This window comes from Rhineura floridana, chromosome 3 (assembly GCF_030035675.1).
Source record: "Rhineura floridana isolate rRhiFlo1 chromosome 3, rRhiFlo1.hap2, whole genome shotgun sequence".
In the NCBI taxonomy this organism is placed as follows: Eukaryota; Metazoa; Chordata; class Lepidosauria; order Squamata; family Rhineuridae; genus Rhineura; species Rhineura floridana.
In genome coordinates this window covers 179,874,677-179,900,856 of record NC_084482.1, presented here as the reverse complement: position 1 = coordinate 179,900,856, position 26,180 = coordinate 179,874,677, and the positions used below count along the sequence as shown (strand labels likewise).

Genomic DNA, 26,180 nt, shown 5'->3' with positions numbered 1-26,180 from the left:
ATTCTATAAATACATTCAAAGCAGGAGACCATCCAGGGAGGCGATTGGACCCTTGGATGATAAGGGAGTCAAAGGTGTACTAAAGAACGATAAGGAGATTGCAGAGATGCTAAATGAATTCTTTGCATCTGTCTTCACAGTGGAAGATATAGGGCAGATCCCTGAACCTGAACTAACATTTGCAGGAAGGGATTCTGAGGAACTGAGACAAATAGTGGTAACGAGAGAGGAAGTTATAGGCTTAATGGACAATATAAAAACTGACAAATCACCAGGCCTGGATGGCATCCACCCAAGAGTTCTCAAAGAACTCAAATGTGAAATTGCTGATCTGCTAACTAAAATATGTAACTTGTCCCTCCTCCGTGCCTGAGGACTGGAAAGTGGCAAATGTAACGCCAATATTCAAAAAGGGATCCAGAGGGGATCCCGGAAGTTACAGGCCAGTTAGCTTAACTTCTGTCCCTGGAAAACTGGTAGAAAGTATTATTAAAGCTAGATTAACTAAGCACATAGAAGAACAAGCCTTGCTGAAGCAGAGCCAGCATGGCTTCTGTAAGGGAAAGTCCTGTCTCAGTAACCTATTAGAATTCTTTGAGAATGTCAACAAGCATATAGATAGAGGTGATCCGGTGGACATAGTGTACTTAGACTTTCAAAAAGCGTTTGACAAGGTACCTCACCAAAGACTTCTGAGGAAGCTTAGCAGTCATGGAATAAGAGGAGAGGTCCTCTTGTGGATAAGGAATTGGTTAAGAAGCAGAAAGCAGAGAGTAGGAATCAACGGACAGTTCTCCCAATGGAGGGCTGTAGAAAGTGGAGTCCCTCAAGGATCGGTATTGGGACCTGTACTTTTCAACTTGTTCATTAATGACCTAGAATTAGGAGTGAGCAGTGAAGTGGCCAAGTTTGCTGACGACACTAAATTGTTCAGGGTTGTTAAAACAAAAAGGGATTGCGAAGAGCTCCAAAAAGACCTCTCCAAACTGAGTGAATGGGCGGAAAAATGGCAAATGCAATTCAATATAAACAAGTGTAAAATTATGCATATTGGAGCAAAAAATCTGAATTTCACATATACGCTCATGGGGTCTGAATTGGCGGTGACCAACCAGGAGAGACACCTCGGGGTTGTAGTGGACAGCACGATGAAAATGTTGACCCAGTGTGCGGCAGCTGTGAAAAAAGCAAATTCCATGCCAGCAATAATTAGGAAAGGTATTGAAAATAAAACAGCCGATATCATAATGCCGTTGTATAAATCTATGGTGCGGCCGCATTTGGAATACTGTGTACAGTTCTGGTCGCCTCATCTCAAAAAGGATATTATAGAGTTGGAAAAGGTTCAGAAGAGGGCAACCAGAATGATCAAGGGGATGGAGCGACTCCCTTATGAGGAAAGGTTGCAGCATTTGGGGCTTTTTAGTTTAGAGAAAAGGCGGGTCAGAGGAGACATGATAGAAGTGTATAAAATTATGCATGGCATTGAGAAAGTGGATAGAGAAAAGTTCTTCTCCCTCTCTCATAATACTAGAACTCGTGGACATTCAAAGAAGCTGAGTGTTGGAAGATTCAGGACAGACAAAAGGAAGTACTTCTTTACTCAGCGCATAGTTAAACTATGGAATTTGCTCCCACAAGACGCAGTAATGGCCACCAGCTTGGATGGCTTTAAAAGAAGATTAGACAAATTCATGGAGGACAGGGCTATCAATGGCTACTAGCCATGATGGCTGTGCTGTGCCACCCTAGTCAGAGGCAGCATGCTTCTGAAAACCAGTTGCCGGAAGCCTCAGGAGGGGAGAGTGTTCTTGCACTCGGGTCCTGCTTGCGGGCTTCCCCCAGGCACCTGGTTGGCCACTGTGAGAACAGGATGCTGGACTAGATGGGCCACTGGCCTGATCCAGCAGGCTCTTCTTATGTTCTTATGATTCACACAACTCATTCAATATGTTAATCTCATTATACAACATATCTTCCCTGACTAACTGATGTACACTGAAAAGCTATCCCAGGGCAGCAACGATATAACAGAATGAAATGAAATATTATAATGAAACATCAGTAGACCAGTCTATCAGATGAGAACTGTAATTACTACACAAAAAGCAGGATTATGTCATCTCATGAAAAGCAGAATCCACCTCTCTGGCCTGGATCATGTCCTGGCTTCACAGGGATATGGAATCTTTGCAGCTGCTTTGCTCTGTCCAGAAACTGACTGGCAGAACAAGCCAGAATTCAGCTGTTAAACATAGCTTCCTGTTATGTATGAACTCAGTAATGGCTTACAAACAAGCCAGAATATGAAGCCAAGTATTGTAATGCACTCTATGTGGGGCTGCCCTAGAGGTTGGTCCAGAAGCTGCAGCTGGAGCAAAATGTGGCATTGTGACTGCTCACTGGGGCAGAGTATTGCCAGCCAGCATGTCACCCTGCTGTTGAAAGAATTATACCTGTGAAAAATTGCCTTACCCCTTATATATCAAATTGATCACTGTGCTCTGCAGGTGAGGGCCACCTGCAGATATCATCTTATCAGGAGGTCTCTTCCACACAACATAGGAAGTGGACCTTTAGTGTTGTGGCACTTACTCTTTGGAATTCCCTCCCCTTAAATATTAAGACAGGCGCCATCTCTGTTATCTTTTCAACACCTACTGAAGACCTTCCTCTTTCAACAAGACTTTTAAGTAGAGACCTTATTCCAGTCTGCATCTGTGATGGAATTGCTTTTAAAGATTAAGGCTTTTTTAAAAAAGATGTTTTGTTTTAACATATTTTAAAATCTATGTTTTGGAGTGTTTCTAGTGTTTTGTTTGCTGCCCTGGGCCAGCATATAAATTTAATAAATAAATTATAAAATAAAAATATATGTTTATTAAGCCAGGATTTGAATGTCATGAATGTCTATGACCCTCCTGGGAAATAGGCTGGAGCATTGGGTTGTAAACAACAGAATGAAATTTAACAGGGAGAAGTGCAAAGTTCTATACCTAGGAAAAAGAAACCAAGTGCACAGTTATAAGATGGGGGATACTGCACTCAACAATAATACATGCAAGACAGATTTTGGAATTGTTGTTGATCATAAACTGAATATGTGCCAACAGTGTGATATAGCTGCAAAAAAGGCAAATACTATTTTAGGCTGCATTAACAGAAATATATATTTCCAAATTGCATGAAGTACCAGTTCACTTCTATTTGGCACTGGTTAGGCCTCATCTTGATTACTGTATTCAGTTCTCGACTTCGCACTTTAAGAAGGATGCAGACAAACAGGTTCAGAGGAGAGCAACAAGGATGATCAGGGGACTGGAAACAAAGCCCTTTGAGAAGATACTGAAAGAACTGGGTGTGTTTAGTTATGAGAAGAGCTATGAGGGTGGATATGATAGCACTGTTCAAGTACTTGAAAGGTTGTCACACAGAGGAGGGCCAGGATCTCTTCTCAATCATCCCAGAGTACAGGATATGGAATATTGGGCTCAAGTTACATGAAGCTAGATTTTGACTAAATATCAGGAGAAACCTCCTAACTGTTAGAGTGGTATGACAGTGGGACCAATTACCTATGGAGGTGGTGGCCTCTCCAACACTGGAGGCATCCAAGAGGCAGCTGGACAGCCACTTGTCGGGTTTGCTTTTATTTGGATTGCTGCATTGAGCAGGGGGTTAGACTCAAAGGTCCCTTCCAACTCAACTATTCTGTGATTTTATGTTTACATGCGTAGGTGGCATCAGTAGCAAAGGGTGCCTTACTCCAACTGCAGCTGGTTCATCAATTATGAAATGGGGAGGCACACCTGGCACCATCTTTTCCCTATTTTTAGCTGGCAGGCAAACACTTTCCTCTTTACCCAGCTCTTAATGTGAAGGATTTGAGGTATTTATGGCCTCTTTTAGTGAGGAGGGGTCTGTAGGCATGTCCTTTATTTGAATAGATATGTTTTTATTGGTTGTGTTTGTTTTATTTGGTTTAAGATAAATTGCTTGGAGTCACTACTGTGAGGAAAAGAGAAACAATAACAATCATCATCATCATAATAATACCCTTCCTGACAAAGTCACAAGTTGCTAGTCATCCATGCCCCAATGACCTCCAGATTAAACTACTGTAACACACTCAATGTGGCATTGCCTTGAAAAGTGTTTGGAAACTTCAGTTTCTACAAAATGCTGAAGCCACAATGCTGAGAGGTGTTAGGCATTTTGATTCTATTATGCCAGTTTTATATGATCTTCATTGGTTACCACATCTGGATGGGGCTCAATTCAAGGTGCTGGTGTTAACGTTTAAAGCATTTAAGGAGCTTGGGACCTGGATACCTGAAGGACTGCCTTCTTCCAGTCATGCATCCCTGCATGCTCCTATCATCATTTGAAGCCCTACTCTAGATCCCTCCCTGGGAGACAGAGATGATGATAACTGAGGTAAAGCTTTTCCTGTTGCAGCGCCTACCTGTGGAACACCTTGCCAAGTGAGGTATGCCAGGCTCCATCACTGCTTTATTTTAGGTGTTTTACATTAGTGTGCTGTTATATCTTTTATGTCTTAGTTTAGATGGCTGTTTTGGATTTTGATATGGGGACTTGGTTTCCATGTCAATATTTGTGCTGTTAATGGGGACTGTAATATATTTTACCATTGCTGTATGTTTTGAGGTGTAAGCCATCTTGAGGTTTTTTTGCTTTTGTTTTTTAAATAAGCACTGTATATAATGATGATGATGATGATGGTGATGTCACTTGCACAGGTAAACACATATGTGCAAGGTTTGCTCAGGTCCCTATTCCACAGTAGTCTCTCATGAAAACGTTGAAAAATACTTGAAAGATTTCTCTGACTTCCAGAGCAACTTTTTTGAAGGCTGCGATGAAAGGGGGAGGACCCAATACATATGTCTAACCCCACATCCTTGAAGGAGGGTGTAATGCCGCCGGCCCTCAAGGAGGCTATTATAAAACCCATCTTAAAGAAGTCCTCTTTGGATCCCCAAGTCTTGAACAACTTTCGCCCCATTTCGAACTTGCCATTTTTGGGCAAGATCATTGAGCGAGTGGTGGCTAGCCAGTTGTCAGCACACTTGGATGAAACGGATTATTTGGATCCATACCAATCGGGTTTCAGGACTGGACATGGTACTGAAACAGCCTTGGTCGCTCTGGTGGATATGAGGAGGGCATTAGACAGGGGAGAATTCACCTTTCTTGTCCTCCTGGATCTCTCACCGGCTTTTGATACCGTCGACCACGGTATCCTGTTGGATCGCCTGGAGGGATTGGGAATAGGAGGCACTGTTTTACAGTGGTTCCGTTCCTTTCTCTCTGACAGGCACCAACAGGTAGCATTGGGGGATGAGGTTTCAGACCCTTGGCCCCTCACTTGTGGAGTGCCACAGGGTTCTATCCTCTCTCCCATGCTATTTAACATCTATGTAAAACCGCTGGGAGCCATCATCAGGAGTTTTGGGCTGCGGTGTCACCAATATGCACATGACACGCAGCTCTATTTCTCTTTTAAATCCTCACCGGAGTTGGCTGTGGAGACCTTGTCCAAGTGCCTGGAATCCGTGAGTGGGTGGATGGGAAGGAACAGGCTGAAGCTCAATCCTGATAAAACCGAGGTGCTACTTGTGGGTGACAGGGGAAGGTTGGGTGTTGTTGACCTGAAGCTTAATGGGGTGAGACTTCCCCTGAAAGATCAGGTCCGCAGCCTCGGGGTTGTTCTTGATTCCAAGCTGTCCATGGAGGCTCAGATTTCAGCAGTGAGCTGGGCAGCTTGGCATCAACTACACCTCATACGGAGGCTACAACCCTACCTCCCAATTCATCAGCTTCCACTGGTAGTACATGCCCTGGTCACCTCTCGATTAGACTACTGCAATGCGCTCTACGTGGGGTTACCCTTGAAAACAGTCCGGAAACTACAACTGGTGCAGAATGCGGCAGCTCGTTTGCTTACAAACAGCCGCCGCCGTGATCACATCACGCCAGTGTTATTTCATCTACATTGTTTCAATAGAAACGCCAGTTCATTGCCATGTTCCGATGGTGCACCTGTAAATCTGCTTTTCAGAGGCAATGTTTCTGAATTGACATTTATTAAAGAACTCAGTGCTTAATATTGGAGTCTGTATCTTCTTTATTTCACAGCAATTCTTTTTGATACTCTTCATTTCCAACAAACAGCTTAAGATAGACAGCTAGGATATATATACAAAAGTTCTTGAACACTGGAAATGGAGTTTCCCTCTCTCAGACTGAAAATGTGATTTCTCCCACAATGATCACTAGGGGGAGAACAAGAGCAATGCATCCATGATAAGGAAAAAGTCAAGTATTTACAGTCTTGTTTGGCTAGCTGCAGATTTGCACATAGCACCATGGTAAGCTAAGAAGGTGCTAGCTTTCCAATGACAAATGTGCTGTTCAAGTGCATTTCCATAGCGAATGAAAGCTGTTATCTACAGCACATTATGCAACACATAAAAATCCTTACAATGTCAAAGGGTACTTACTCTACATAGTAGACACCATACACAGGATCTTCAATCTTTTCCCAACCAGTAGGTAGTTCTACAAACAAATGCATATTACTTACTACTTAAAGCATTTTACTTTTGCTTACAGATTTATCCTCTCCCCACAAGTACATTTTTCATATAACACTTGTTATAATCCTGCATAATTCTTTATGTAAATATATACATAAGAGCAATTACAGAAATTTGAAGAAAATCATGCAACTTAAAAAAACTTATTTACTAATTGAAACAACACATTCATGGAAACAATGTTTACATCTATGGTTTCTCAGGACACATTTCGCAATTTAGATTAAGGGTGAAGCTCATGTAGTCTCTTTTTTCAAGAGATAGTCTGTTGCAGTAAAACAGTCAACCCTTTAGTTCAAGGACTTTCACCTGTGTAAGTCTCCTGGGGTACCCCTGCATTATCCTCAAATCAGCTCCAGAGGGTTGGGGGAATGCCCAGAATAGATTGGGGAGGAGGGGTGCACGTAGAAAGGAGAGGGAGAGGAAGTTCCATTGTGTGAGTGGAAGCCCTTGCTCTACAGGCTTGCTGGGTTACCTCGGGCCAGTCACAGTCACAAGCCCTGTGGCAAATGCGGTGAAACCGGCCCTGTCTGGGCACAGCTCGGGGTTAAGAGTGCTGATACAATGGAGAGAAAGAAGAGCCCGGGAACAGGGACGACTTGCTGGGAGGTGCCACCGGCAGGGGGGCCAGGCTTCAATGCCTCCAGTACCCCACTCACCTAACCTAACTCATAGGGTTGATGTGGGGATAACATGGGAGAGGGAGGAGAATCATGTATGCTACCTTGAGCTCCTTGGAGGAAAGGTGGGATATAAATGTAATAAATAAATAAAAAATAAAGGGATTACTTAGCTGGCTGTAACCCTAAAGAATCCTAAGGTACCTAACTCATATATAGCAGCTTAAGCTTTCACAGATCAATTTCCTGGGAACTTTTGAGCAGCTCTTGTTAGGTGTCAGGAGACTCCCACTAGTCATAAAAAAGTTTATGTTATGGTTGTGGAAATGCGTTTGAGCATTTAAACAGCAAAAAGGCTAACAGGATACAGAAGGTAACAGGACCCAGAAATAAGGATCAAGAAAAGAGGTGCTCATATTCATTTCCTATGTCTGCATATCAAGATTTTCAATGGCTGATTCAAATTCTCTATAATATAGAATAACCAATTCAACACAATTTTACTGCCACGTGCCCAGTAACATTACATGAATTGTTATCTGTCAACATGTCCAACTGTTATTCGTGCCCAACATGTCCATGTGACCACTAATTCATGTTGCATTAATTAGCTGCACCCCAAATAGGGAAAATTGCCGTGGTCCTTCTCCAGCAGCCAGCGTATTGCTAATGTGGCCCAACATGTAGCAATAATCTCTTTGCTCTGTCTAGGCATTTTGTATTTCTATCACAACTGAAATGAATCAGAATCCCAGTGCTGACAGCGTAAGTCTCTGTGCACGTGCAGTCATTTTATCATGTTACAAAACCTGTCACAAAATCATTATCCCTTAATTGCACAGGAAAGTAATTTTCAGTTTTAAAACAACTGCAGGGGGAAAAATGAGGCAATGCTCAGGAAAAGCTAAGAGCTTCATGCCTGCAGGTTTGTTAAGCTGGAGGCGTAAATACTTCTATAAGCATAATTAGACAATGAAGAAAAACCATTTGAGCATATATCTGAGTTTGCTTTCTTAACTTGTTTGTTTTGTTTTCTCCTGTTCTCAGTGAAAGAGCAAAGCAAGTCAGAAGTCCACAGGCACTGAAGCATGAGTTGCTAAGAAGAAGCTCTGCTTATTAAAAGCAAATTGCTACCAAATCTAGAGAAACTTGAGTATACCTCACAGTGGCTTTAAGGTGGATGGGATGTGCTTCCAACACACGCACCCAATCCTCTCCACAGGCAGTCATGAGCTACCTCAGAGCACACTAACTTATCATTTGTGGACATAACACAGAGAAGGACAGTTGTACAATCTGAACAACAAGAATAATTCTTTTAACTCACAGGAAACAGGGTTGGCATTTTCCAAGAACCTGTTTTGCTTGATTATGAAGAACACAAGCCAAGACTGAGAAAAGTTTTATTGTGAATTTACAATAGAAAAAGCTCCTGATATTCCACTTGAGAATGCAGAAGGAGGGTAACTTGACTGAATGCTTCTCCCTATGAAAAAAATGCTTGCACACCAAGAGCTGGCACATCAGGGGAAAGGGTCAGACTAGAGCAGGGTTAGGCAACATGGTGTCCTCCAGATGTTGCTGGACTTTGGCTCCCATCAGCCCCAGCCATCGTGGATGATGGTCAGGGATTATGGGAGTTGCAATCCAACAACATCTGGAAGGCACCATGCTGGTTACCCTTGGATTAGACAAACACTTCTCCATGAGCTATGTTTTCACAGACTGGGAGCTTTTGACATGAATGTAAGAACACAGAACATAAGAATAACCACGTTGGATGAGGCCAAAAGCCCATCTAGTCCAACATCCTGCTCTTACAGTGGCCAGCAAGATGTCTTTGGGAAGACCACAAGCAGGACATGGGGAAGCATTAAATCACCCCATTCCCCACCTGAATTCTGACATCTCACAGTCCAAGTAGGTTTTCCCATGGGCTTTTTCTGAATTTATACTCCTACAGGGTCAAAAAAGAACAAACGTGAGAATTATTCTAAAATGACAACAAGATGTGATCTTTGTGAAATCCACATTAATTTACAGCACAATTATATGCTTGTCTGCTCAGAAGTATGTTCCGCTGAGTTCAATGAAACCTACTCCCAGTACGTGTGCATAGGATTGCACCCTCAATTAACATCTATTCTGTAGACTACAGAATGAAACAGTTGCCCACTGAGTGATATGATACAGTTATCCAGTGTACTAGCTACAGGCTCCAGCTACAATGCCATAAGGACACAAATCGCTCCAGACTGAAAAGGAATAAAACTTATAAATACACATGGGCTAATTACTCAAAATTTATGTTTGCAATGCAGAACTGGCTGAAAATCAAGAAAAAAAATATTTAACGAGTTTTGCTCCACATGTTCCTTGTTTGCAAATAAAAGGCAGGTTTCCCTCCAACTTCCCCCACCCACATATTTTCATGCTATCCTTCTGAAGTGTCTTTGGATTCCTTGAGATACAAAGGAAGGAAATGCAAGCCAGTGCTAATTTAGCATGGGGGAAGAATGGCCTTGTAGTGTGTGCAATTGTGTGTGCATACAAGAGAGAAAATGCTTGGCAAAAATGATAAACTGATCTTTTCTGCAAACGAGGGCTTTCTGAATATGACAGCCTTGTGCACAGTAGAACAAGGCAATAAAACAAAGCTTAAAATAAATGAGGTAAGTCTCAGACAAACCAAATTTTGCTCTATAATTTTAACTGAAAAAAACCTGCCAAAAGGCTTTTTCCTTTGTCGGGTTCACATGTCATCTCCAAGCCTGGACTTAAAAGTGCTCCCAAAGATATTACAATTCTTTCAAAACCACTATCCAAATGACCACAACACTTCCAAAACATAGAAGATGAAGCTGGTTGAAATGCCACTGAAAAGAGGAATCAGGTATTGGGTCTCCATGTTTTGTACCTTTGCCAACTTTTTTAAATAAAACGTTATTAGTATTCACCTTGTAGAGATGTGTCCCTGTCCTTTCTTTGCCTTATTGCTCTGAAGAATTTTGACACGCGAGTGCTAAATTCCACAGATAAACATCAATAATGAAATTGTTGACCATGATGTTGAGAATCCACCACCCAATTGAAAAGTCACCAAATAAAACATTGCAAAAATAGAGCTGTTCTTTTCTTCTCTCTTTTCCTTTCCCTCTTTCCTTTTTCTTTCCTGGTGCATATATCTGAAATTTGCACTTAGAAAAAAAAGATACATAGATAACATTTGGAAGATTATAAAGCAGATTAGGAGATAGATTTCTCATGTTACTGCACTTCTTTCTGCCCACAGTGACACTGTCTTCTGTTCACATTGTCGCATAGATTGAACTTCAGATCATTACACTGGAAGTGGGCTGTGCTTCAGGGTTTATGATGTAAGGTGGTTGGGTGGGCTTTGCTCAAAAAGGCCCCAAAACATGATGAAAATATTTTTAAAGTATTTATCAATTGCATTATGGATTGTCCTCACAATGGAGAAACTATAGCCTAACTGGCAACATGCACAACAAACACACTGACTGTTCACTGTTGCTGGGTTTTGTTTTTTGGGGGCAGTTATAAACATTGGCATTTTTGTAAAGACAATTTTCTTCAGTCAGGCTTTTGGGGATGGGGACTGAGAATTGTTTGGTTGTCATGACACCTAACTATAAGATGTATGTTTCTATGACAAGTGGTTTTAATATATATATTATTGTCTTTATTACTCACTGTACACTCCCATGAGATCCCTTTGGGATAAAGGTCAATTTGGAAAAATAATGAATGAATGATAAAACAATATAATGAAGAGGAGACCCATTTTCAAACAATCAGGAACATATAGTTAACCTGCCAGTGAGCTACAGACCAGCTGCAGGTCTCCAATGTTTTTTCCTAGAGTGTTTGGAAACATTAATATTACCAGGGATAGCCCCTCTTTCTGATTTCAATCCTATGTTAACTACTGTTTGTCATTTGCTCCCTTTAAGTATGTGTTTTAGGGATGCCTTGTAAACCGAGTGCGTTATTAATATTATCATTCTTAAGAGATCAACTTCCTCCCCAGATTCTGTGAAGTCTGCAGAAGTAAATTCTCTACGTGAGATTCCATGCATCTTGTCATTAGTTCACAGGTATATCCATTCATGTGCATGAATACTAAGGCAGCATGTAGTGCACAGATTTCCTCTTTATACACTGCAGCTGCTAAGCTATGTTTTTAACTGTTGGCCACATGTTACAGGGCAACCAAGTTTTTCTGATGTACTTTTTAACTTACAGAAATCAAGTAAAGGACAATCTACTGCATAGTAAATAAATGAAGTGTATAGCAAAGAGCCTTCCACACTGGCTGTTTGGACATAGTGCTGGCCATAAACCATAGTTAGGCAAGTTAGTCTATTAAAAAACTGTGTGCTGGGGCACTCCCCACTTTGCTCCTCTCTTCCTTGAGTGGGGAAACAAACCACGGAGCATCTTGCCTCACCAATCATACTTTGTTTGGGACAAACCAACCACAGGTGCTGGTTTGGATGTAACGCTATCCAGCCACTCTATGGTTTGTTCCTCACCCAAGGAAGGAAGGAACAACATACAGACTGCTCAGAAATTACTCACGAGCGCACTACTCATTCACAGACAAATTTGTCTAAGTATGGCTTATAACCAGCATTACCTCCAAATGCAGCCAATGTGTACTAGTGAAGGGAATGGAGCTCTTGGAGTGATTCTTTGTATAAGAATAGGGATGTTACAAGCAGGTATCAATTTCTGACTGTGAAATATCAGTTGGTATGCATTAACTAACATTTGGCAATCTAGCCGAGTTTTTAAATTTGTGTGCCTCAATTATATAGTGCAGAAAACTTGGAAAATCCTTGTCCAGTGCATGCTTCCAAATAGAATAGCACACAAATAATTAATTGGGAAATGTTTCCATAGTGTGAGCTGTTTTTGTCTTCCAGTGAATATGGAAATGATATATTCTCAATCATGCTGAAGCAATAATATGTAATTATGCAACATCTGAATGGCATGGTTTTGGAGACTCATGGATAGCATTGTAACCACACCAGCCACTGGTCTATTCTAGCTAATCCTTGAAACCCATTAGGGCTACAAATGGTATTGGCCATATTCTGAAAATAGGACCAGTCTTTAAATTCAGATTCTGCCAAAATTCTGGAATTTGTTCCAGATTATGGTAAAAGCAAGCTTTGTGAAATCCACTGAATTCTTGCGGTTTAAGGTATTTGCAGGGAGGGGGTGCCAACAGGGCATGATGAAGGTCCCGTCTGCACTATACCTTTAAAGCGGTATCATGCCATTTTAAACAGTCATGACTTCCCCCAGAGAATTCTGGGAACTGTAGTTTGTTAGAGGTACTGAGAGTTGTTAGGACACCCCTATCCCCCTCACAGACCTGAAATTCCTCCATTTCCTTGGAAAGAGGACTTGATTGTTAAACCACTCTGGGAACTGTAGGTCTGTGAGTCTCCTGACAAACTCTCAGTAGTCTTAACAAACTGAAGTTTGCAGGATTCCTTGGGGGAAGCTATGACTGCTTAAAGTGCCATGATACTGCTTTAAATGAATAGTGCAGATGGGGCCAAGGCAGAAAGCCTCTGTACATAAGCATTGGACCCTATACTATTGCAGCAGTGTTCCGGACTATAGTTAGGCTCACAAATCAAGCACCAAATGTCAAATACAAACTGAATATAAAAACAATCGTTCACATTAATAGCCAGCCTACACACAAGCCCTGTACTGCAGATATATCTTCCAGCAAAGAATTTTAAATAATGTGCTGTATTCAGTTAAGTCACTGTGTGAGGAGAATAACTTCCACTTGAGCAATGAAACTTCCTCTCTCCCCACCCCCCTCACCCCAGACCTGCTCTGGGATTTCCCCCAATCACCCGGAGTAGATTTGGGGCAGGTGTGGTGCATGTGTGTGTGGGGTAGGAGTGAGGAAGAGGGAGGAAAAGTTCCGTTGTGAGAGCTCACTCAATGACTTAGTTGGATTTGATCCAGGGTGATGCAGGAAAGAAGGGCTGAACACTCCACAGGGCTACTGGACAAGAACCACCCTGCCTGAAAATGACATGCTTACGCAAAAAAAAAAAAAAAACAACCCAACACCACCTACTTTTGGGCACAGAAACCCAGCTACATTTTACTATTGTGTTAGACCGTGCTTGAAATTAAAAAGAAGAAAAAATGATATAAAGAAAAATATGTTAAGCAGTAAACGGTGCAGTCCAACCAACGCAGCAAAAATGAGAGATGGATGATTTACCTAGTTCACTGTCCAGTTCCTCCGTGTGTACCCCTTCTTCTCCAAAGGAAGAGCAGTAAGTGAGATAGAAAAAAATTAAAAGAAAAATTCAGATACCAGCACCAAGCAAGAAATTACCTCCAGTATACAGCAGAACCAACACCAAGTTTTGTACCAACTTAACCCAAACTCCTAGACCACAATACCTTCGTCAGTAAGGACAGTGTGGTCATTCACATTAGTACTAAAAACAAATTTTTGCACTCCAAGGCTAGCCACATGGATCTGCTTTTTTTTTCCCCCCTATGGGGGCAATCTCATCTCAGGCTGGCACTCACCTTCATTTATTTCTTGGAAGATTAAATTTGCCCAATTTAGAGGACTGGGCACGTGTAGCTCTTGTCTGATTGGGCTTCCAATCAACATGTGAATAGTGAAAAGTTAAAGTGACTCGAGACTTCCGGGAAGGGTGACTTCACTTGTGCCTGCTTTTGAGACGGGCTCCCGCCTCAAAAGAAGCTTATTCAGATATAAATCAGTCAGAACATTTTTTTTTGACTGATGAAATTGCTCCCGGGCAGGGAGAAACGTAGAGATCAACCTCAAAAGCCTGTTTTTGTTGGGAGGACTGGATTTCATTAATTTATGTGAAAAGGTCCAGCCAGCAATGCCGGACGGACTTCCGAACAAGCTCTATCTGATTAATGCGATACGTTTATCTTTTCTTCAAAGAGAAAACGGACTAACAGGCAAGCACCCTTCTTTCTATTCTTTTTTTTACTTGGTTTAAATTGTTGCAGCAAAAAGAGATTTGTCAAATGAATCAGCTTTAAAGAACTTCTGGGTGAGCTATAACTCTTCTCTGTTATTCACGAAATTAACAGCTTATCTCTGTTTCTATTGCAAAAAGCTGTCCTGGAAGTGCATTCTAAAGATATAAACAGAAGAGGGATTTCTATTCCGAGGAACATTATATTGTCTGGGACTATTCTCTTTTTGGTCTATTTTATTTTGACGAATCTGCTTCTTCACGACGCCGCTAACTGTTTTGATGCTGGGAACTAAATTTGTTTTGTGTTCTTGAACATAGAGAGATAAGGCAGGCTGCTCTGTTTATACTGTGATGTCATCAAGCCTGGAATATTAACCCAATTGTTGCTGAAATAAGAAGTGGTTCTTCTTTATTTTTGTTTTGTTTTGTTTTCGTGGTTTTAAAAATGGCAATCAAGAAAGTGGCTGAGAATCTGGAAGTAATTATGTTTCAGAAAATAATGGATGAGATTGAGATAACGAAACAAACCCTGCGACAGGGCAGTAAGGAGCTGAAAATTGAACTGAGCAAAATGACGCAGGAGCTTAAAGAAATAGGGGATCCTGTGAGAGAGGAGAATGAGATCAGAGATGAGAAAAGAAAAAATAAAGGGAAGATACAAGCCCTGGAGATTGGAACAAATGTGGAATTGGAAAAAGATCTGGAGTTTATGGATATTAGAAATAAAATCTACTGTTTGGAATTTAACGTTATCTCTGAAGAAATTAATGAAGATATTAGAGATAAAGTTATCAATGGCTTGGATAATCTTCTGGACTGGAATGACGTGATGGAGCTTGATATAGAGAAAATCTATGGAATTAACTGCAGCCATGTGACAATGGAAAAACTCTCAAGAGATGAGCCAGTGCATTTTGTAAAAAAGAAGAACACAGATATGACTTTACAACAATATTTCAGCAACTTATTCAGAATTGATGGCAAGAAAATATTTGGGATAGAGGAAATTCCCATCAGACTCTTATTATATGACTATGGCTATGACAGCAAGATTATTATGGAATACTGATAATGGAAGATTGGACACTGAAATTACTGGACTTAACAGGACTATTGAAGATGGAAGATGTAATTAATATGGATAATGGAATAATGGCTATTGAAATTATTGGACCTAACAGATTTTGATGAGATGGATTAATCGATATGTTTATTTGGACTATGGTTATGACAATAAGATTATTATTATCATTAACGAGATGGATTAATCGACATGTTTATTTGGAGAAAAACTGATAGATATATTTCTTAAAGAATTGAAACCTCTCTTTGACTTTTTGTGGAAAGAATAAAGTAATGTTTATGAGATTTGATGATTAATTAAGATAACTACTGGAGGAAAGTGATTTTATAATATAATTTAAGAGACAGGATTGTTATATATTGTAGACCTACAACTGATTTGATCTGCGACAAATGGGAAGTCAACATTTTATTTTTTTGTTTAATCATTTTTGTTTTGTTTTGTTTTTTGTCTTTGAATGTTTTATGATTTTGTTTTGTATGTTTTATGAAAATTTGAATAAAAATTATTGTAAAAAAAAAAAGAAAGAAAAGTTAAAGTGACTCTGCCTGCACATCCCATTTGAAAAGTCCTTGTAGTTCCAGTGTGTAAGTCAGAGCCCTTGTGCATGCAAGGCATTGGAGCCTCAAAAGGAAGGTGGAAATACCTTCAACTAGTAGAATATCTAACCTGAATAACTACTACTTTTGTCCCAAAATAATCAATAACTAAAACCCAGTCCTGCTTAGCTTCTTTTCAAAAAAGATCGGAACCCACTAAGTATAACTTCTGTGCAAACCCTATTGGAATGAACTGAGACTGCTCAGGGTCAGTGCTTGTCAGATGATGTCCTCATCAATCCAGCTTTTTAAAGCCAAATAATTGCATAATCTCAAATAGAGTATTCAGGTGGGCTTCAAAAGGTCAATTTGTGTGTTGATTGCTGCATATTGGACTTGGATCCTAGACTACATCTCCCAAGTATAAAGTCCTACTTTATACTTTATGGTTGTGTTAAAGGACAACCACTTGTAGATAGCTTCTTTTATTAAAAATCGTCACTTGATCATCCATTTATTATTACATAGTACTTCTATCTGCTAACTATGTTATGAATGACTGGGGATGTCATTTTGTCAAGAAACAAAACTGTAGCCAGCAAATGAAAAATGATAAAACTAGTAAGCAAATGATAAAAGAAGAATGATTCAGTTCAGCACAAGCCAGCCAGTTACTGTAAAAAAAACCTCCAAACATGAGATACGTCAACATAAAAATACTGTTAATTACTTCATTTTTGTATTTTTCAGTTGGATTAATTTATAACTGGTAACAAACAGCTGCTATAAGATGAACAGTGAATGCATCCAAAAACAATTTCAAACGGTACTGTCTCTAATAGATATATCTATAAAAATAAACTGTTACGGTGTGAATTTAAGACAATTGCCCAAGTTGGAGAGTCCAAAGATAGAGAACATACTTTTCCAAGTGGAAAGTCCCAGGGTGATTCCCTGGCATGTCCAGTTCAAGGATCTCAGGGAGTACCAGCGAAGAAACACCAAAGAGAACAGTAGTCAGTCAGCGTAGACAGGAGTGAACTAGATGAACTACTGCAGCATTCATCAACCTGATGTCTTCCAAATGTCTTGGACTAAAACTCCCATCAGCCCCAGACAGCACAGGCTGTAGTCCAAAACATCTGGAGGGCACCAGGTTGACAAAGACCGAACTACTGGGTCTGACTGAATATAAAACATCACCATATATTAATATACTCATATGCATGAGCCATGCAGCATCACCAATATTGTTTCACTGAGGTCACAGTACCATACCACACGGTACCATACAAAACTGGGAAAGAAAGAAAAAACCTTCATTACCTCTGTGGGATTTCTTTCCCAATTTAAAAAGAAGAAAATCAAAACGGATACACAGTGTACAGCAAAATAAGGCACTTTGCAATGGCAAAGGAAGGTGGTGCAAGAGGACAGGAGGCTAAACTGTGTGATTCCATACATGTCTACCCAGAGGTAAGCCTGACTGAGCTCAACAGGAGTTGCTCCCATGTGAGTGAGTATAGGACTTCAGCCTTGAGGCTTGTAATTAAAAATGTGTGTTGGAGGCCAGGGTGGTGGTGACAGGCTTAGAGTATCTACTTAGTGCAGAACAATATGGGGAGTGCATTCTTTGGAGGGGCATCTCCTACATGCAGCTGCCGCAGTGTAATATAAATGCCAATGTGACGGCATTTCCAAATGCCATTTGGAAACAAATTAAAAACTGAAAGTTGTGATTAAGTTTCGACAGAGAGATCTGTTGATTTTGGTTCCCTCAGTTTCTCATTTTTCCAATCTTCAGTTCTCCACATTTCTGCAGCAATTTGTGATTTTTTTAAAAGAAGTTCTTATGAAAATTCTCAAGCATTTTAGTGTGAATTTCTCCTCAGAAACATTTTTGTAGGCAGTTTTGACTAATATACACATTTTTGCAAGGAATTTATCCTAATGCATTTTGTATGCTATTTTCACTAATATATTTGTTTTTATGCACACCTTCCCCTAACATAATGCATTTTTGTAAACATTGTTGAACAGCATTGCAAAATTCGAAGGCATGCACATTTTGAAGAATAGTTGTGTTCTGGTTCTCATATTGTTTCAGAAAGAGTGAATTTGATACATTTGGCTTGCAATGCACACTAAATTGAATTTCTCACCTGTCCTCATTATTAATGCATGAATCAACTAGACATGAAGGCAGGAGCAATCCTTCCTATTCATGAACCTGCCACAATTATCTATGAAGTGAGCTGGGAGGGTCTAATTTTAACATCAAAAGGACATATAGGTGAGGAGAGCTGGATCCTCCCTACCTTACCTCGCCAAGGTCAGTTGCCTCAACTTTTTTTCCTAGACTTGCCTTGATACAAGATTTGAGAAAAAAAGTTTGGGGAAATAGAGTACCCCATCTTGCTTTATATGTGGGCAGGAGATGTATATGAACAATTGTGCCTGCCACTGTCACATCAACTTTGACCCTAATCCATAGCAATTTGACCTACAAGTGACTTGAGGACATTTAACTGCATGCTTTAACATATTAAATGAAGAAGAATATCAATTTGAGTTTTTGGTTTTGTTTTAAAGTGAACTAAGAGTCAGGATTCCATTACGTATTTATTTCCATTTTCTCTCTCTTTCAAAATGCCATCACATTCCCCATTTTCTTGTCACAAATCAAATTAAAGTAGTTGGGTCTCTTAAGTTGGACACTGGCTTGCATTTTTCAGTGTCTCAAGGGATGCAAAAATCAAATTGGTGCTAATTATAATTCCAATAACTGCTAGAAAATAAACTGCAAAAATTAAGTAGCACATACACCTTTTATTTTCATTAAAACAAGAAAGCAATAATGATTGTTGGATCAAAATAAAGTGACAAAGATCCAATATACTATAGTTTACAGTGACTTAAGCCTAATTGTAGGCTTCCATACAAATGAAAATCAATTCTATCAGCTTTTCCAGTGGTTTGATCAAGGGGTAATTTTTAAGCCAGAGGAATTGTAACTGTAATTCTATCATTAATAAATAAAAAACCAGCTCAGAAACCAGTGAGGTGATTACAGTGGCAAAATCATCTTCATTTCCAGCTCAGAAAAACAGTAAGGTGAGCTCACTGAACTGGACAATTGCAGAGAATGCTCCTTCTGCTAATGTTCTTGTAGCCTATATGGAAGGCTAGAATTCTCTAGCTGGGGGAAAACACAAAAAGTACACCACCTAAAACCTCCAATGCTACCTAGAACTTTAAAACACTGTTTCTTGTACACATACCTCATACCCAGCAAGGGAGAACTACACAAGAGATGCATTTTGGCATCACCATTACATCACGATACAAATCTGGGCCCCAGTGAATCAGCTGTGCCTTTTGATGCAGACTGACATCTGTTATCTCTACCTGAGGTTACCTATTGCTAAGGCGCAGCTAGTTGTCTGCAACTAGAGCTGGATCAGAGTACAATCTATGTTGTAGACCACCGATTTTGAAAGGCGGTAGGGGGGAGAAGCAGGTTCAACCTATTATTTTACAACCTCCAGTTAGGTCACAGGTTTTCCATGTTTAATTTCAGCATTTACTTCCTTACCATCATCTTCACATTCTTCTAGAGGCTTTTGCTGTTTGTTCAGGCACCGTGGGTCTAGCCAAGATGTTGTTTTAGTGTTATGGCTGCAAACAAAAAAATGGAAATGAGACCTTTTTAAAACAAAGTATCAGTAACAGAAGAGTAACACACAGCCACCACTTCTATTCATCTGAGCTGAAAGCATGTTCATTTAGAACAGAGCATAAAAATGAAATTTTCAGAGATGTAGGCTCCAGCCCACTCCAAGCTCAAAAAATATAGAGAAAAAACAAACACAACAGTATTTGAAGATGTAACATAGAATGTTGGTAACATTATTGTATGAAATGTTTATACCACTGTATGAGTTTTCATATTTTTAAATTCAGAAGTTGTTTTCTGCAGATGAGCATATCATTTCCTAACCATTCTTTCTAGTGAATTTTTTTTAAAAAAACTTCATAAGCCTGTATTACCAAACAGGGCTTCACCTATTCTTAATATAAAGAAAGCCAGATAAGAAACATGACATATTGAAAGATCTGTTCAAACCCTACCAATAATAAATATTGATTGAAATTATGTATTGAGATTTTTAAACAGCTTAGGGATTTCTTGAAATATAAAGGTGCATACTAGTTAAATAAGTAAAATAAATGAATATTTATACAGCACCTTCATTATCTAAATATAATCCTTACAACAACCCTGTAAGGCACCGGTGCAAACTGTGGCCTTCCAGATGTTGTTGGACTCCCAACTCCCATCAGCCCCAGCCAGAAATGGTCAATGGTGAGGAATGCTTATTTATTTATTTGTTTGATTGATTTATATCCCACCCTTCCTCCCAACAGGAGCCCAGGATGGCAAATGTTGGAATTTGCAGTCCAGCAACATCTGGAGGTCCACAGGTTCACCATCCCTGCAATGGTTATTCATCCAAGGCAGCACCAGCTATAAGGCTACAACGCCTCAAATATCACAAGGCAGGCCACATTTGGGGCTGGACCAGCATAGCCCATGGAAATTTCATTCAGTTCATGTGTATGAGGAATTATGAGCTAGGGACAATAAATGTATGATGCAAAGATTTGGGAAAGCAACACAACCTGCGCTATATACTGTGCCTCAGAGTTATATACTTCTGAGACAGCCAGTACTAGCCCAGGCTTCTCAGAGTTGAATGGAGAGAAAGGAACTTTCACTTCTAATGAGCATTAGAAGGGTTGAGTTGCTATAACAACTAAAAAGCAATGCCTTGTACACAGATCAGTCAATACCTTTCCTAAGTAAGTTATTGAAAAGTGTTGTGACCAGTGCCAGCAATGCGCATGTGGCACCACTCTGAGATGGATGAGGCTATGTGATGGACCAGATGCCATCATGACCCTTTAGTCAGCCTGCTCCCCTGACCCCAACCTATCTATCTGGTAGCTTTTCTAACACCCCTAAAGGTCTAGCATTCTAATTCTTGTTGTCTTCCCAATACAGCAGAGAAATTATTCACCTCCTTTTCTTCCAGCAAGCACAAACTGCTCTACTGACAAATAGGGAACTGCATAATACTACTGTTCCAATATTGCTTTAAACAGCATAGCACAGTTCCTTCCGCAAATCTCAAAAGAGGTTTACAACATCATCTAACCCTCCTGTGAAATTATGTGGAGAGGAATATGCATGTCCCTTTGAAGACTTTACCACTAAATAGCAGATCCGCTCTCAAAGGCTGGACTTCACATTCCTGCTATAAGCTTACTGGCGATATGAATGCTGGAGTGGAAGGTCACTGTTTCACACACTACTTTACCCACCCTCGCAATCCAGAATACATAAGCCCATTTAATTCTTTTGTGCACTCCAGGGCAATTAATCTCGAACTGGTAAACTAGGGTATAGAAGTTCAGCAAGCAAGTCAAATTAACAATAATGGAGAAAAAGGGGTCTGCCAAGGTGCAAAACATTTTATGTGCTAAGAGGATAAAGGGATTTTTGTACAGTATTTGAATATCCTTCAGAAGTAGGAAAGATGTTTTAAGTCTAGTAGTGGCAGAACTACAGAAGGTTCTGGGCTAAGTATCAAATGAATAACAAACCAACTTTCTAGTTTGTCACACTATAATTTGCCTACTACTGAAGGAAATGATGACGAACTTTTGAGAAATGTAACACTTTACCCTCTACCACCAAACCGTTAATGCTTTGACCTGCAAGAGCACTTAACAGGGGTTCACTTAGTGTCTCCTAGAGAAATTTCTCACAATGATGCCTTTATTTTAGAACAAGCTCACATGAATTAAACTGCAATTCTATGCTTGGGAGTCAGTACCACTGCATTCGGTGCCATGTACTGCAGGCCCCAGGCCGCATTTGTCCCACAGCCTCCCTCTATGCAACCCCACGTAACTCCATGCTGCTGTCCCCACTCCCAGTAAAGGAAAGCCCCCAAGACTGCCTGTATTGTGTCTAGTTTTATCTCAAAAATGGTTCAACAATTCAACCCATATGTAGTTTATCTACATATTCGGAGAATGCACAAACATGTGCAAATGCAAGAAAATAAAATCTTTACTCTATAAAGTAGACTTCTCCATTCTCTGTATAGGCCATCTCCCAATTTTCAGGCAGAGGACCCAAGTTTTCCTCTGCACAAGGAGGTAGGTATTGAGGGAGCTTCTGAGAAGGTTCCGTGGTGGGGACGGTGGTGATGCTGCTATTCACAGATGGGGAAGCTGAGTCTCTTATACTGTGGGTATTGTGCTCGTCGTGTTCACCAGAGTCTGCTGCAGAAAGGCACACAAACGTGCACATAAAATTAAACATCATGGTTATGAGTCAGTGGTATATTAATGTTTTCATCATACTCACTTCCATAATTGTTTAAGATACTTGGTTAAAAAAGGCAGCATCCACCAACCTTAGGCTTCTTCTGTTCTAAGCACTTAGTAACAAAGATTATTAGATCATTCAGAAAGGGATGCATATCATATTACAAAGATCAGGCTTTAATGCCAGGAAACCCTTTTGAGTGACTAGCATCCAGAGATATCTGATCCATCTGCAGATGAGATACATTTAATAATTCTACAACTACACCGATGCACTTGTTAAGACATAGATAAAAAGATGCTCGTTGACTAAATGTGACATTTGCCACAGCCCACACCATGGGAATTTGCAACATTCCTCTCATTTTATCATTGGCACATGTGCTTTCATTAGTTATACTCAAAACAATCCAGATAAATTCTGTATGGAATGTATGGAAGTAATACCCCCATTGTCAGAAGACTGAAATTTCCTTTTGACTATGCCTTGTTGTTTGAGGCAATCCTTTTGTGAAAGTCTTATGTGAAACCTTGCTCTATGCAAAACTAATGACCTGGTGTCCTTCAATTCCGGTGGATCATATGTGGCTCAGTTTTGCAAGCCATACCTCATAAAGATCCATCATCATCCTTAACTTTATTGTGAGATTATGCTGCTTCCGAATACAGATGAAAGATTCCCTACGTGAAGTGGTATATCAGAAATATTAGACTAGACCTGTTGCTCTTTGATATGCTAACATTCTACAAACAGGGAGTTCTTCGTACGAAGGATCATTTCAACACATTTGGCCCTTAGAATGTCTTGGCTTGCAGTATTTAGGAATGAAAAAAATTTACCTTTTAATTACAAAGTTATTTGGGAACCTGATCTTCAAATTCCATATAGAATGTAGAAATACAAGTTCGCAATGAAAGTCAATGTCATACTCATGTACAAAAAAACAGTTTTATAACAGATGCAAGCAACGCCACTGGTAGTATGATCATGACAGATTAGTAAAGACCCAAGTCAAACTTTGAAAACAAAAGAGTTTATTTATACCAATCAAACCAGAGTGTTTTAACTTAGTTGACTCAGATGAGTTGTTGTGCTTGCAAGAGCTTAAATGCATTAACAAACATCAAAATAGCTCTTTCAAAACAGAAAAATATTCTTAACACACCATCACTGACTATGGGCTAGTTCAGATGTAAAGCTAAGTAAGCCACAGTTTAACTTTAACTAACCATAGTTAAGGTTAACCATAGTTAAGGGTTCAGACGGCATTGGAAATTGTGGTTAATTTAAATCAGAAGTGGTTAATTTAAATCAGAAGTGGAAGCTTCCAATGTTTTCCTGCTAGCCACGTCACAAGAGAGGACCTTGATTACAGCTCATGGTTTGTCTGAAGTGAAACAAACCATGAGCCCAGGTTTGGATGTAACACTAAGCCAACTAAGTCCTGGGTAGTGCAGTGACAGCAGGACTGGGAGAGGAGCTCAGCAGCTGTAATTTTCACTCTGAGAACCTACACATTTACTTGTTCATGCTGTTTGGTTTGGTATGATGTGTGAACTATGTCTACATCTAACATTATTTATTTAAAATAAATTTAGCAAAGATTAGCAGGATTAAGTAGTCCTTTAGTGACTCAGCAGGCCTTTCAAATAGTGGCAATATATATGGCCAATTCTTACACATCATAGAGTGAGATAAGAACATAAGAACATAAGAAGAGCCTGCTGGATCAGGCCAGTGGCCCATCTAGTCCAGCATCCTGTTCTCACAGTGGCCAACCAGGTGCCTGGGGGAAGCCCGCAAGCAGGACCCGAGTGCAAGAACACTCTCCCCTCCTGAGGCTTCCGGCAACTGGTTTTCAGAAGCATGCTGCCTCTGACTAGGGTGGCAGAGCACAGCCATCACAGCTAGTAGCCATTGATAGCCCTGTCCTCCATGAATTTGTCTAATCTTCTTTTAAAGCCATACAAGCTGGTGGCCATTACTGCATCTTGTGGGAGCAAATTCCATAGTTTAACTATGCGCTGAGTAAAGAAGTACTTCCTTTTGTCTGTCCTGAATCTTCCAACATTCAGCTTCTTTGAATGTCCACGAGTTCTAGTATTATGAGAGAGGGAGAAGAACTTTTCTCTCTCCACTTTCTCAATGCCATGCATAATTTTATACACTTCTATCATGTCTCCTCTGACCCGCCTTTTCTCTAAACTAAAAAGCCCCAAATGCTGCAACCTTTCCTCGTAAGGGAGTCGCTCCATCCCCTTGATCATTCTGGTTGCCCTCTTCTGAACCTTTTCCAACTCTAGAATATCCTTTTTGAGATGAGGCGACCAGAACTGTACACAGTATTCCAAATGCGGCCGCACCATAGATTTATACAACAGCATTATGATATCGGCTGTTTTATTTTCAATACCTTTCCTAATTATCCCTAGCATGGAATTTGCCTTTTTCACAGCTGCCGCACACTGGGTCGACATTTTCATCGTGCTGTCCACTACAACCCCGAGGTCTCTCTCCTGGTCGGTCACCGCCAGTTCAGACCCCATGAGCGTATATGTGAAATTAAGATTTTTTGCTCCAATATGCATAATTTTACACTTGTTTATATTGAATTGCATTTGCCATTTTTCTGCCCATTCACTCAGTTTGGAGAGGTCTTTTTGGAGCTCTTCGCAATCCCTTTTTGTTTTAACAACCCTGAACAAATAAGTGTCATCAGCAAACTTGGCCACTTCACTGCTCACTCCTAATTCTAGGTCATTAATGAACAAGTTGAAAAGTACAGGTCCCAATACCGATCCTTGAGGGACTCCACTTTCTACAGCCCTCCATTGGGAGAACTGTCCGTTGATTCCTACTCTCTGCTTTCTGCTTCTTAACCAATTCCTTATCCACAAGAGGACCTCTCCTCTTATTCCATGACTGCTAAGCTTCCTCAGAAGTCTTTGGTGAGGTACCTTGTCAAACGCTTTTTGAAAGTCTAAGTACACTATGTCCACCGGATCACCTCGATCTATATGCTTGTTGACACTCTCAAAGAATTCTAATAGGTTACTGAGACAGGACTTTCCCTTGCAGAAGCCATGCTGGCTCTGCTTCAGCAAGGCTTGTTCTTCTATGTGCTTAGTTAATCTAGCTTTAATCATACTTTCTACCAGTTTTCCAGGGACAGAAGTTAAGCTAACTGGCCTGTAATTTCCGGGATCCCCTCTGGATCCCTTTTTGAAGATTGGCGTTACATTTGCCACTTTCCAGTCCTCAGGCACGGAGGAGGACCTAAGGGACAAGTTACATATTTTAGTTAGCAGATCAGCAATTTCACATTTGAGTTCTTTGAGAACTCTCGGGTGGATGCCATCCGGGCCCGGTGATTTGTCAGTTTTTATATTGTCCATTAAACTTAGAACTTCCTCTCTCGTTACCACTATTTGTCTCAGTTCCTCAGAATCCCTTCCTGCAAATGTTAGTTCAGGTTCAGGGATCTGCCCTATATCTTCCACTGTGAAGACAGATGCAAAGAATTCATTTAGCTTCTCTGCAATCTCCTTATCGTTCTTTAGTACACCTTTGACTCCCTTATCATCCAAGGGTCCAATCGTCTCCCTAGATGGTCTCCTGCTTTGAATGTATTTATAGAATTTTTTGTTGTTGGTTTTTATGTTCTTAGCAATGTGCTCCTCAAATTCTTTTTTAGCATCCCTTATTGTCTTCTTGCATTTCTTTTGCCAGAGTTTGTGTTCTTTTTTATTTTCTTCATTCGGACAAGACTTCCATTTTTTGAAGGAAGACTTTTTGCCTCTAAGAGCTTCCTTGACTTTGCTCGTTAACCATGCTGGCATCTTCTTGGCCCTGGCGGTACCTTTCTGATCTGCGGTATGCA

The 26,180-nt window shown here is 40.3% G+C and overlaps 1 protein-coding gene across 21 annotated transcripts in view; it reads right to left on the bottom strand.

Moving 5' to 3' along the window:
• The window catches only part of MAGI1 (membrane associated guanylate kinase, WW and PDZ domain containing 1), a 732,128-nt gene that overhangs the window by 146,652 nt on the left and 559,296 nt on the right, over nucleotides 1–26,180 (bottom strand). For 12 of the 21 annotated variants that reach the window (XM_061618714.1, XM_061618715.1, XM_061618702.1 and 9 more), the window contains exons 5-8: nucleotides 22,044–22,254; nucleotides 19,496–19,578; nucleotides 13,527–13,562; nucleotides 6,525–6,582 (exon numbers count right to left, since the gene is read on the bottom strand). In XM_061618714.1, the coding sequence (XP_061474698.1) occupies nucleotides 6,525–6,582; nucleotides 13,527–13,562; nucleotides 19,496–19,578; nucleotides 22,044–22,254 (388 nt within the window). The remainder of the gene's footprint in view (nucleotides 1–6,524; nucleotides 6,583–13,526; nucleotides 13,563–19,495; nucleotides 19,579–22,043; nucleotides 22,255–26,180) is intronic. The other 9 variants (XM_061618723.1, XM_061618704.1, XM_061618717.1 and 6 more) reach the window with 3 other exon arrangements.